Raw genomic sequence first — 13,318 nt, forward strand, 5'->3', positions numbered from 1 at the left:
CCATTTATGGTAGTGTATCTCCAAATCAGTTAAATACTAGATATCATATTATCTCTGTGTTAACGGTACCTATTTTTGCATTGGAAGTCTAATGTAAAGGAATGCATCAAGACGTGTAGGATATGGGGAACGGTTGCCGTTTCAATTCCAAAAGAAAACTCGTGCCTGGCATGCTGTGATACAATAGGGAATTTGTTTTATTTACCAGATGAATAGACAACATGAGTAATGAGCTGTTAGTAAAACAGGAAAAAATAGCAAAAAAAAAAAGTTCTTTCGAAGTGTTTACTGACTTAGCAGTCTAACAGTCTTATCTCCCTTCCTCAGCTGTGTTTTCTGAGTCAGCAGTAGTTAAATTTTCCAGCAAGCCCTACATGAAAGAAAGTGTAAAGGGTGATTAGGGATTTCCACTAAGTGACCTCACCTTTGAGTGGGATGGTCAACACATTTGCTCTGACATTCTTTTCACAAAGCGTGCGGTGACAGCTAAAGTCATCTCAAAAGTGATCTGACAGCATCAATACCTTAGCTTTTCTTAGCAGATGAGACAAATCACCTTGAATTTCTTAATTTTTTGAGTTGGTGACAATGGCAACTTATTTTGGAGTTACCTCTGCAGTATTTTTCGTCTGGGTTACAACATTCATGGCACAAAATTACTTTATAACAGGTATGTAAAGTTCCACTTTTCAGTCTCCTAGTTGAACAGTAAAGTACTTGGAAAAAAAGTAACTAGGTTTGCAGACAAAAATGGTGGGGAAAGAGTGTGTGTAAACTTGTTTCTGGCATAGGAAACCACAGGGTTTTGAGAATACAGTGCAATGAAAACTACTCTAGCATATAGGGGAACTTTCATTGTTAGTCTGATTTAATTACAGTCTAAATGGTGTAGCATTATGGGATAAATGCTACAGAACTGCTTGTTTTAAAGATTTGGTATTGCATTGAGGATTAAGTTCTGATCTACTGAAATGTGATTTTATTTTGTATTACTTAAAATACAAGAGCAAACAGTTTTGTACAATCCTCAAAGAGCAAAACATGCATGAAACTAATTGTGTGTGTCTCTGCCAAAATGCCATCTTTAAAGCAAAGCGCTTTTCTCCAATTTAGCAACATCCTGATACTGTCTTGACTTGCAAGATTAAAGGAAACATGTGGCAGGGATCTTGCTGTTCATCTCCAGACCAGTCACGCCTGTCTCTGGTTAATACAGTACAAAAGTTCCTATGTTGTCTAAACTATCTGTTTGAAAACATAGGGAATAGCCAACATCAACTTTATCACACAGTTCTTAGACAACCCTCAAACATTATTATATAAACCTTTTTTTTTTTTTTCCAATCAGGGCCATATAATACTCCTTTCTTCTATATGTTAGTAAAATTTGAATGTCTTCTCCTTCAGACTTCATAATTAATGCAATCTATTCTAACTGCAGAGGCTACTAGGGTATCTTCAGATAACTCAGTGTACATCAGATGTTTCCAGATACTTCACTGTAATTTACAAGGAGTAAATGCTTGTTCTACCAGTGTAAAAGGGCATACACCATTGTTGCAGACAATTTATTTTCTGATCTGCTAAAAGGCTTCTGAAGGAAACCTGGACTGAGAGAATTAGATGGTCGAGTCTTATTGCTTCTAGTCTTATCTCCAGGATGGACCTTCTGGATGATCTCTGTATTTGATTCATTGTCTTGCTCTCTCTGGGGCTGCCAGTGAAACCTGCCACTGTCACCACTGTTCAGGTACTATGGGACTATGCCGTGGTCAGTGATGTGTGCACTGTGCTGTGGTCACCTTCAGCTCCTGACTCCTCTTTCCTTGTGGGACAGCCTCATTCTTGCTGCTCCCTGACATCAGCAGCGAAAGGAAAGTCTCTAACAAAGGAGAGTGAAGGCCTGGTGCAAGACAAAAGTGACAGAAACAACAGCTTCCCCCAAAAAAGCAAGAAGAGAAATAATGCACAACAGAGCCAATACCCAGAGCTTACAAAAATTACCTTTCTTCCTGTCCTATGACAACTTTGTCATCTTGTGAGATTCTTTCCACCTTCCTCAGTAAAGCTTATTTTTCACACAAGATCAAAATACTGACGAGAATGTCCTGTTATTTCTAGGTTAATTAAAAGGAGCAAAGCTTAAAATATATCTGTGTTCAGTCTGTGGACCAAAAAGGATAATATGCTTCTCAAGGATTAGTCTGTCTCTCATACAATCTCATATAACAGAGTTCAGGTGTGATTTAAGAAGAAATATAAAGACTTGAAGAGGCTGTTGTTCTCTTTCTGGACTTTTTTTTCACATTGTAAACCCACCTAGAATTTAGATTGAAATTGGTTAACTTTTACAAAACATTTATTTCACTGTTTTGTTTTAAAAAGGCTTAGCAAAGGTCAAGGTCAGTTTTGGTCCATTTCCTATACAGTCTCTTTTCTTAATCTCTTAAGATTTAATTTTATGGTACTAAAGTTTTATATTATGCTATGTAATAATGCAGTTATTATGTATCATGCAATTATCTTGTAAAAATATTTGTATATGTTTGACTAAACGCTGCAACAGTTTACAAGTATCTAGGGAACTTTCTTAGGTTTCAGGAAATTCCATTCACTCAGCTGCTCAGCTTTATTTGAAATTTGTAAAGTTGGTCATTGAGAAACTTCCTTTCTCAACATTACATTTTTTAATAGCTATATTGAGTCAAATCTGAAGGTAGGAAAATAACTAAGTGATAAGAAGGAAGTTTGAGCATGAAAATTAAGCATAAACCCTACAGGAGGAGTGGGGTCTTGGAAACTAAGAAAGAGAAATTGTGGGATGTGCCCCAGCAGCTAAGACAGGAAATTATTCAAGAAAACAGAAATTATTCTCATGAGGACTGGGAGAGTTGACTGTTAGCAAGAAGGAATCAAGAAAACACTGGAACACCTAGAATAGAATAGACTATTTCAGCTGGAAGTGATCTACCATGATCATCTAGTCCACCTGCTTGACCAATTGATGGCTGAACAAGTTAGAGCATGTTAAGGGCATTGTCCAAAAAGCCTCTTAAGCACTGACAGGCCTGGCACACTAACCATCTCTTTATGAAGGCTGATCCAGTGTTTGACCTCACTGCACAAGACTACTTTGGCCATAATGAAGAGTTGCAGGAGAACATTCACAAAGACAGGCAAACTGAAAGGAAGAAATCTGATAGTGTAAGGACGATTCACACTGGGACTATCTGGGTAGACTTGAGCTCCCTGATACCTAAAGACCCATCTTCATTGTGCAATGTGGCTTCTCTGCATCCTTATGCAGAATGTTTGGGCTTGTCTTATGTTCAAGTTGGGGCTGGATGCAGCCATGATTTGGCTATGGGGGCGTTCAAGTGTTCAGTGGCTCATCTGCCATGTGATGACCTACACATTGCCCGGAAGTGTTAATGGGAGGCCACAGCCTTCATCACTGCTGAAATAAATCCACCTAACAATTCAATGATTGCTCTTCCAAAAATTTAACTCCAATCAAACTGAGTGTAAGGACAGTAGAGATGCATCTCTCACCAGAAACCATTTCCAATCCTACCACACTCCATGGGAGCAGGAGTGAAATGCTTGTCTTACTTGGAGCACTCCACACAAGCTTAGTCATCTTTCCATCCCCTTCTCATCATGGGAGTGGCTTGGCTGCTAGTTCATCTTTTAATTCATAAAATTCAATTTAACCTCTGTTGCTAAGAAGTCATGTGGTGAATCTGCAGGCATCGCTTCATCCCGCCTTGAGGGATTGTGGATTGCCTGTATTGTGATGCATAGATTTTTATGAATTATTCATTAGTGTACATAAGTGTGCACACAGTCTGAAAAGCATATTGAGCAAGGAAGTAACGTCTGTGACTGTTGGCTATCTAAAATGTTTGCAATTAAATGTTGAAATGTTTTGTATAATGTGACAATTACTGTATGTAACTAAAAAAAAAAATAAATGTCTGTTTCCAGTATATGCTTCTGGTGAAATCTGGAGGCAAAAGAATAATATCCTTTCTCCTTGGTGTGTCCAATCCTGAATTCTATCCTATGTCCTTAGCACAGACTAAGAAAGTAGAGAGCAGGTGTAATCAGATCTAAGGTCTGCATTTCCTGGTGCACATGTCAGGAACAGTGTGCCAGCTGTGGCTATCTAAAAAAGCTGGATGAACTGCCTATGGAGGAAAAATGGGGAAAACGGTCATAAATTCACTTAGCCTGCCCCCTATTTTCCTGCTGCCTGCCAAGCTTTCAGTAAATTAAACACTTTACAGTGACTGCAGGGTGGAAGCATCATGCTAGCTAGGAAGAAAAAAAAAAAGTTTAGGAGCCATAAGGAACATAACAAATAAATCTTTATAGGTGTATTTTCTTATTGGCACGTTAATTACATGAAAAATCACATATAATATCTTTGACAGAACTCATACTGGTAGGAGTGGTGTACTGAGAATCAACGCTGCAGTGCAACTGTTAGTTTCATCATTTTAATTAAAAAAGGAAAAAAAAGCAAAAAAAAACCCTTGTATGGTATGATTACTCCTTCCATTTTGCATGTATATGTGTGACAAATAAGAGTGCCTTTAGTAAGAAACCGACACCAGGTAATGACTCAAATGCCAACTGTTTATGCCTTTAGTCTAATGACTGCCAAACCTCTTTAAACTCTAGATTATTGTGTTAATATGTTCTAAGGTATGTCTTCTTTTGCTAGAAATTTGTTTTCTACTATCCTCAAGCTAGAAACTTTTAACAGTGTTCAATTCAGTTTATCATGATCTTAAATTCTTCAGGAGGAATAAATGTTAATATTCAGATACTAACCTTGAATATTTATGTCTAAATTACAGGTTCCATTCTTTCACCTTGCAGGATCAGAGGTGTAGGAATTTATCTTGAGGAAAAAGTGAATTTCTCAGAAGCAAGTAATGCATGTAATCAACTGAATCTACAATTGGCAAGTAGAGATCAGGTTGAAAATGCTCTGAAACATGGCTTTGAAACATGCAGGTATATGACATTTGTTAGTGTCTTGTTACCTTTAGTGAACACCTTTACACACATCTGAGGCTGGAGATAAATCTAATATTTAAAGGACTGGTATTTTCATTGTAGCTATGGATGGGTGAAAGATGGATTGGTTGTCATTCCTCGAATAACATCCAACAAGAAATGTGGCAAGGGCAATGTTGGACTAGTGCGATGGTATGCTGAACCCTTCAAAACATTTATGGTTTACTGCTTCAACTCCTCAGGTATGTGAGCATGACAACTACATTTTTTGTGTTTTGGTCTGGGTTTCATTATTTTTTAGTATCTGTATGAAAAAATCATAACGAGTTCCTACAATCTGTTGGCACTTCCCCCCCCAGTCTTAAATGTTGCCAAGCTGTACTTAGCTCCGTAGCTTTAAAGAAATACAAAACAGTCACTTCAGTTAATCCCAATTAATAATACGGTGCTGCCATGAAAGCTCCTGAAGAAGAGTTGCTTTTATCATTCTGTAATGTCAAGACAATGCTCTCAGTAAGTTTTGATTATTTACACACATGTATTTGAAGGACAGTAAATCAAATCTTTATCCAGGGTGTCTGTGTGTGGTGTTTTCTTGCAAAAAGACCAAGAGTGGGGTACTTCAGGAAAAACTGACTGTTTTATGATTAAAGGAAATTTATCCATTAAACTAAATTAAAATATAAGGTAGAACAGCCAAGAGACCACAGAACTAGATTTCCAATCTATTGTCGGTAAAGTCAAACAGCTTCCTTTAATAAGCATCATCCCATGTGTGAAAAGACCCGTCCTTCCCCCTCATTCTTGACTGTCTATTCCCTGATTGAAGACACAACAATGGAACTTGGGCTTTGATACAAGTGAGATCTTCTCAGCACAACAGATCAGTATTTTGCTTAATGACTTGTGTAGTATTAACTGAAAAGTAGTATTTAACTAGCGGCATTGTGTTCCTGCTGGTGTACCATATCTATGGTTATTACGTAACAACTATCCCAGTAATTAGACCATATACAAAGGTTCAGTCAATTATTTCTTATCAGTCCCTAGACCTTGTCAATGACTTCTAGATGACAAGAGCAAGACATTATGTACAAAATCCTGAAATTTTTCAGGAAAGATATGTGAACAAGAGCTGGAAAGAGCAGGAGAAAGATAGATACACAAGATATACTCATGCAAATATATAAAGATCTAAGTGTCTAGTGACTGTGAACACTGGAGCTTATGAGACTGAGGATAAAGCTTTTAGGGAAAAGGCCATGCCTCCCGCACTGTGACTTTTTTCATGATCCTGGGCCCCTTTTGTGAATGAAGGTAGGTAATATAATTAGTTGGCTTATTAAGTGACTGCTGACAAGAAAGCACTGCAGAGAAAGCACTGTTAAATACTGACTTATCACCTGACCTGTAAAGTTAAAACTTACATGATTAGGCTAACTTAGTTTTTCTCTATAGAAAGTCCACAGCTTTTATTGATAAATGCACAGGTGAATTAGTACTATGGCAACATCCTCTAAAAGAAGCTGCTCCTGTTGTTATTTTTTCTGTTCCTATGCAATATGGTGTTTCAGTGTATTAAATACGTGTCATTCTGCATCAGAAATGTCGGGTAGGTTGGCTAATGTTAAGGAGGTAGCAAGTAATTCCAAATTATTTGCTTTGTTTACTATCACAGTATGTGAGGAAAGTTAAGCTTGCTGAATGGTTAGAAAATAATGTATATTTAACATCAGGTTTATTCTGCACTTTATCTTATTTGCCTAACTGTTGCCTGTTCTAGGCATTTCTTACCAAAAAATATTTGGCAGAAGCTTTTTCTGTCAATTTTTCTTCATGCCAAAGAAATGCCAAAATCACTGGAAAACTATAGTGGAAAAAGTAAAAAGCCATTTAGCTATTTATCCTGTGAATGTAACTGCGTCATCAGGCTTCCCGTGGGGATTCATTTGGAGAAGAGTACATACATCATTTCCCTGTTATTTATGTTGTAATCTGCTTGTTACTTCAGTGAAATTTTTATAGCTTTACAGAATATAGAAAACTTCACATTTTCACATGAGCCTGATTCAGAACTCAGCTTTTTAATTTACATGTAAAAGTCCACTTGCACCCATATTTTTACATAGACAACATCTGCATCATTTAAATGACTGAATTTCAGAATGTGCCTGAAGTTTGTTTCTTTATAGCCCCTATTAGAATTGTGTCACTTTTTTATTGCACGCTGGTGCCTGGTTTACCTGGAAGTTGTATTGGCTACTTTTCTTTCCATTAAATCGTAGTTTTCCAAGTATCAAGAGTGCATGCATATACTTTGAACATACATGTAATACAATAGAAATATTTTTTAATCTTAGATCTGTAGGTAAGGCTCCTGCTCTGCGGGATGTCATCCTGTTGTTTTTATATGCGTTACTATTCTAAGTACTGTTATAAGAAACCTTGTTCTTGGTATGCATTTACAAAATGCACACTGCAAATGCTCAGAAAAGCATTTAAGTATATGAGCAATTATAAAAGGTAGGTAATCTGGGTTGTAGCCACATGTTTGAAATAGGTGTGCCTGATTTGGGTAAGGCTTTTGTGAATAAACAATAATTTTCAGAAGGGAATGACTGAGGAACACTTTCAATAAACATGTGTACAGTAAGTACAAAACTAACAACCAACACAACTCCTACATATTTCTTTTCCCTGCTGCAGATGTTCAGATTAATTCATGTATACCAGATCCAACTACAACCATTCTACCTTCATCAAGTGCACCAACAGATTTAACTGCATCTTCAGGCTCTGATTTGACTGAGAACATCACAGCAGTGCCCAATGTGACTGAGTCAGAACAAACCCTGAAAAATATAAAATTTCGTGTAATATGTATAACTGAAACTATATTGCCAACCGAGGGGACTACTACAAAAATGCCAGAGGAATACTCACCAATTGATTCTCCTAATTATACTTCCCATGCTGCTTTTAAGAACGATGCTGTTGTCTTTGGAGGTAAAGGCTGTTGATGGTAACTGTTTAATTAGAAGGGCTACTTACATAGATGTTAGTAGTAAAACTGTTTACTGTTATTTTTTTTGCTACTCCAGCATCCACAGAATATGAGTGTCAGGGTTTTGCAAAAGCAAAGCTTGTAAGACAGAGGATCTTTAAATAATTTAAAAGTAGAAGTAAGATCTTATCTTAAACTTTTTGTTAATCTTTTAATATGAAATAGTGGAAGCTTATTCTGCTTAATGGGATTTGGGATGAATACACTTCTGAGAAATGGATTAGCAAACACCATGTGCTCAGAGTACTAAGGGAAAACTCAGCAGGCTCTTAAAAAGCAGAAGAAGACAAGAAAGTTTTAAGAACTGCTGTTCTCCAGATATGGAGGTGTTCTTGAGATATGAGCTGTGAATAAGTAATTCTAATATACAACCACTGAGAAATGGACTATGTATGAGAAAAAGCATTATAACTGTAAGGGCAGTTAATCACAAAAATGTGTTCTCTGGGCAAGTTGTAAAAACCCTCCAATGAGCAGGTTAGACAAACATCTGTCAGGGATTACCTAAATATCTGTCAGGGATTACCTAAATACCTGGTTTTAGTCTTTTGAAGAAAATGAGCTGTAGTATAACTAACCTTGTGAGATTCCTAATGCCTCTATTATTGAGTTGATGTTTATGTACTTCTTACTCTAGACTGTTTTTAGAAGAATCTGGATTTGCGCTCATGAGCCTTTAGAAAGTCAGAATTAAGTACATATAAAAACTCGGTACTTACCCCACTTTTATCTCCAGGTATCCCTACTGCACTTCTTGTACTGGCAGTCATCTTCTTCATTATCTCAGTTGTTCTAGCAGTCTGCTATATCAAAAAGTAAGTACTTTTTTTTCTCTTGGACTGACAACCTAGAGTACAACCAGCAAACATTTTAAATATACAGCTAAAGAGCAGAGAATTAATGGTAGTAACAGTTTAGCACAAAGAACAAAATCTTAAACCCTGCTGTTATGCAGATAAAGTTTATTGTTGCTGTTGCCATTCCCTGCCTTAGCAAAGGAACCAAAGACAAATATTGCCTATTTTTGATTAGTAAATCATACCTAGCGTGAAACATTTCCAAGTGTGCCAAATAGTAACACTGAAGTGTCCATCTGTTTGTATACAGGTCTGTTTATGCAGTTTTCTTCTTGTTTCTTTCTATGTCCGACTTGAGGTAGAAGTTTTTATTCTTGGACTATGATTGTGTCCAGTAAAAAAAATAGAGCTCATTTATCAAGTGGAAAGATTTTCAACACAGTGCATCACTAAATCGTATCAGAAAGCTGTGTGCATTTCTCACATCCCAGCGCAGATAGCTTTATTGTTACGTACCATGAATCCTGAATATACATCGTCTGTTTTTTAAAAAAATACAAAAATATTGCTTTAAAAGCACGCTGCTTGAGAAAGCACAATGATCTAGCATCCCACTATTTTCTGTGGGACTTTTGCTTCAGTATGGCAAAGGAAGTTCATTCTAGGTATTTTTCACTTTATTTCTTGAGTGATACTATCAAACTATGCAAGTGTTTCTGCTTTATTATCCTTTTTTTCTACTCAAAGGTACAAGAAAACCTTCCCATTTTCAAACAAGAATCAGCAAAAAGAAACAGTTGAAACAACTGCTCTTAAAGAGGCTAAGTCAAATGACAAAGCTGCTGAGAAGGAAACGAAGAATGGTAAAAGTACAGAAGAGTCTAAAACCAAGCCTGAGGCCACAGTACAATGTCTAGAAGCAGAAGTTTAAGTGGAAGAATGTACACTGCTTGACAGAAACACAAAACGAAGTGCACTGAACTTCACAGTGCTTTTCAACATGGGTGATTGTAAATACTCATGAATATTTTCTCTATGTTAACATATGAAAACCTAGGGTTTTTTTTATAATTACATCTTTATCTATAAATACTGTTGCAGAAGAATATGGAATATTATTTACTTGAAATAAAATATCCATGATGCAGCTCATTTTTCATCTTTAATAAAGAAGTAGTTAGGAATGTGATATTACTGACATGCAGTGTGTTAACTATTTGCACAGAATTCAGTTCAACATGTAATGAAAAGCGTTATTTTTGTCTGGCTGGAAGATCTCTGCTAACTTAATGTTGATTATCTTATTTCCATTAAGTAGCTGCTTATCTTTTTTAAAAAGTCTGTTTACAAATAGAAGAAATAAGTCTGTTTACAAGTGAGTAAAAATATCAAACAACCCACCGACTGTCATGCAAATACCCAAGGAAGGATACAAAGATGCCAATGTCTATAGAGCACTGTATAACTTTCTTGGGTATCTTCATCACATCATAATTCAATGTTTTATTTATTAAAACCTGTATCATTCTTCTGCATCAGATATTTGATGGGGGGGAACCTTAACTGTAACTCAACAGTTATATTTAAGATCTTTTATGTAGATTTAAGTGGGGCTTTCACAATAAAGATCTCTGGTGGTATGGGACATTTACAGTACTTCATAAAAAAATAAAGTACAGTAGATACATTTGTCTGAAAAGTTTATTCTTATTAAAACTGTCTCACAATAAAAAGAGCTCAGATAACCTTAATGTTACAGAAATAATTAGTTGTTATAAAAGAACAATACTAGTAATTTTTCAATTTTTTTTTAATAAATGGTTTGGATAATTTATTTCTGTATGTGAAGAAGGTTATTATGGGAAAGAAAGTTTCTTTTTAGATCCAGCAGCCTGAAAAACATAGTCTTAAATAAAATAGTAACAGAACTGCTCACCTATATTGTGTTTTCTATAGTGCAGGATACTGGGTTATGAACTAGTTTTTATTCAGAGAAATTTAGAAATTGGCCGGTGGTTATATATTCCACTAGCTACTAGATAGTGAGTTATACTGTATTGCTAATAGCAGAGCTTTCTTTTTTTCTTTTTTTTTCTTTTTTTGATAGCTCAGAAATATTTCATGGCTCCAAGACTCTGGCCTGTGTTGATACACAGTCTACCCCTGCCATTAAAGCCATAACACTACAGAAGGACTGAGTCAGTACAGGTCTAAGAGATGCTAATTTCAGATGTCCATCAACAGAATTTCAGCAGGACAATGTGCGACAGAGGAAAGCACTAGATATAGCCTTCCCACACAGTTAAGTAATGCCTCTCCTTGCAAAATACTGCAGTAATGTCATGTATCTCTCTCGGCAACCTGAGTGAAAGTGCTGTGTGCCTTATGGGCAGTGAAAGTAGACAGCAGGAATAAGGCCACCAGGAAGGGCCACAGCCAACACTTGATATGATGGTGTCCTTAAACAAATGGGCTTAAGGACACAGGCAGCACTACTGGATTCCAGGTAATTTTTGTGACAATTTCCCTTCTGACTCGCTTTTCTATGTTTTAGATATTAGGCATTACCTATTTATTCTTTCCCTCTCCACCAAGAGAAAATTATCTATCACTTCCCTTGATTGATACTGCTAGTATTACCCCTGATCCAGGTAGAATCCAGAAGGTATGAACTTCCTTTTCTCATAGATTGTCTATTCATGCCTAAAGAAATTCAGAAAATTTTTCTCTCGTTCCACTCCAGCTGGAAGTTTGTTGCTTCTATTTTAGATCTAAATAAGGTATTTCCCTCCCCCCCCCCCCCCCCATAGTACCTGCTTTCTAAAAAGATCTATGTATGTTACCTAATATAATAGGAATTACCTTAACCTGTAAATGTCTTGTTTTATCACGTACCTTAAAAACTCAGCTAGCTTTCGTCCCAGGCTTCACACTGACACCTGGCCAATACACACAGTTTGATCTCCCCCTCCTTTCTAATACACAATTTATGCCAACACTACAAAGGCTAAAAGTAACCTGTTACACTGTTCTGTAAGTAGTAAAAGGCATCTGTAAGGACTAATCAACCAGTATTGCATTTGATATTCTCTGTATATAATCAGTACTACTCAGTCACATTCGCGTTAGAGTACAAAATGTTCTTGCTTAGCATTTAATAGAATTGCAAGAGATGTACCACTACAAAGCAAACAGGAAATGTTTATTTAAGTCCTAGACAGAAAGTGACAAAACCCCCAAACCATTAACCAGTAGTAGCAGAAAATTTATGAAGGATTTCTCTTAAGTCTCTGACTTCTGTCAAGTGTCGTGCTTTTTATACAAGACGTTCTCAACAGCTATGAAGTTCACTGATGTCTCAGAAATGGCACTGTGCTTAAGTGTCTTGGACAAATAATTCATTCCCCTAGGAGGAGATCACAGTTTGCATTAGTCATTTGACAGTAACACTACCCAGATTCCCACACTGAGGTTACAGATGTTTGCTGACCTTAGGCGAAAGGGCTGGTTGGCCTGCAGGAAATACAGATTGGTTCCCAGTCCAACCCAGTCCCTGTCTGGAATACAGGGTTGCCTTTGTCATGGGAAGTGCATTTGTCTGTGTGTAAACAGATGCGGGCAGGAAGGGGAAGTACTACTCCTTTTCTCCTCTTTAAATTAAAAAAATAATGAAAATCAAAACAACAAACCTCTAGACTTAAACCCTCAAGCATCAGGATACTGCTGACCTAGAGGATGTTCTAGGATTTCTGTTCTTAAAACAGATTATTATAATTTATGTGTGTTGCCTTATTTTGCCAAAAGGTCAGTGACCACTGACCTTTGCCTCACACATCTAGCTCTCACATCCTTCACGTTGATGGGTGCTCTCTTCCTCACCTATTACAGCAGGGAGTGGTAGTAGTTACAGTAGGAGCAGTTGCTGGCCTGTGGTGATCCCAGCACGGTAGGCACTCAGACCCCAAGAAGTATCATTTACGCTGCTATTTATTAGAGCTCATAGAAAAGAGTGGATAGCACAGGCAGTCTTACGTCCCTTCAGAAGCTGGGAAAGCTGAGCTGCCCAGCAGTGCAAAGCAACCTTCCGAGGACACAGTATGGCCCGTTTGCAGTTAAGTTACCCCGTGTTGATTATTCAAGCAATTATACAACTAAACAGCTCTGCACAACATCCTTACTGCACAACGGAAAGCATGCTCGGGCGGGCTCTGCTCCGCCCAAACACAGCGCGACGGCCGACTCCCATGTGTATAATGCTCTTCCAGCCCGGGTCGCGCCGAGGAAGGCTGGCACGGCCCCGCCAATACCGCCTCACCTCTCCTTTTCCTCTTCCCTTTCTTTTCCCTTTCCCTTTCCCTTTCCTTTCCTTTCTTTCCCTTTCCCTTTTTTCTTTCCCTCTCCTTCTCTTCTCTCTCCTCCCTCCTCATCT

At 37.4% G+C, this 13,318-nt stretch overlaps 1 protein-coding gene and 1 long non-coding RNA gene across 3 annotated transcripts; one reads left to right on the top strand and one right to left on the bottom strand.

Moving 5' to 3' along the window:
* The first annotated feature begins 121 nt into the window (after positions 1-121).
* On the top strand, positions 122-10,822 carry LYVE1 (lymphatic vessel endothelial hyaluronan receptor 1). The gene is made up of 6 exons (XM_061462915.1): positions 122-670; positions 4,866-5,025; positions 5,131-5,270; positions 7,735-8,034; positions 8,829-8,907; positions 9,637-10,822. The coding sequence occupies exons 1-6, from the start codon at positions 589-591 to the stop codon at positions 9,818-9,820; spliced, it is 945 nt and encodes a 314-aa protein (XP_061318899.1). The 5' UTR covers positions 122-588; the 3' UTR covers positions 9,821-10,822.
* A 1,248-nt stretch (positions 10,823-12,070) lies between these two features.
* On the bottom strand, positions 12,071-13,240 carry LOC133274123 (uncharacterized). 2 transcript variants are annotated; one of them, XR_009745035.1, is made up of 2 exons: positions 13,039-13,240; positions 12,071-12,539 (listed from the first exon to the last, which is right to left on the bottom strand). It is a non-coding gene; the product is annotated as an uncharacterized LOC133274123 (long non-coding RNA). The 2 variants fall into 2 exon arrangements; XR_009745036.1 differs by having other exon boundaries at positions 12,071-12,872.
* Positions 13,241-13,318: the final 78 nt, after the last annotated feature.

The sequence above is a fragment of the Pezoporus flaviventris genome, unplaced genomic scaffold, assembly GCF_033815535.1.
Source record: "Pezoporus flaviventris isolate CSIRO_AGI_PZ_B2104156 unplaced genomic scaffold, CSIRO_AGI_Pfla_v1 ptg000036l, whole genome shotgun sequence".
In the NCBI taxonomy this organism is placed as follows: domain Eukaryota; kingdom Metazoa; phylum Chordata; class Aves; order Psittaciformes; family Psittacidae; genus Pezoporus; species Pezoporus flaviventris.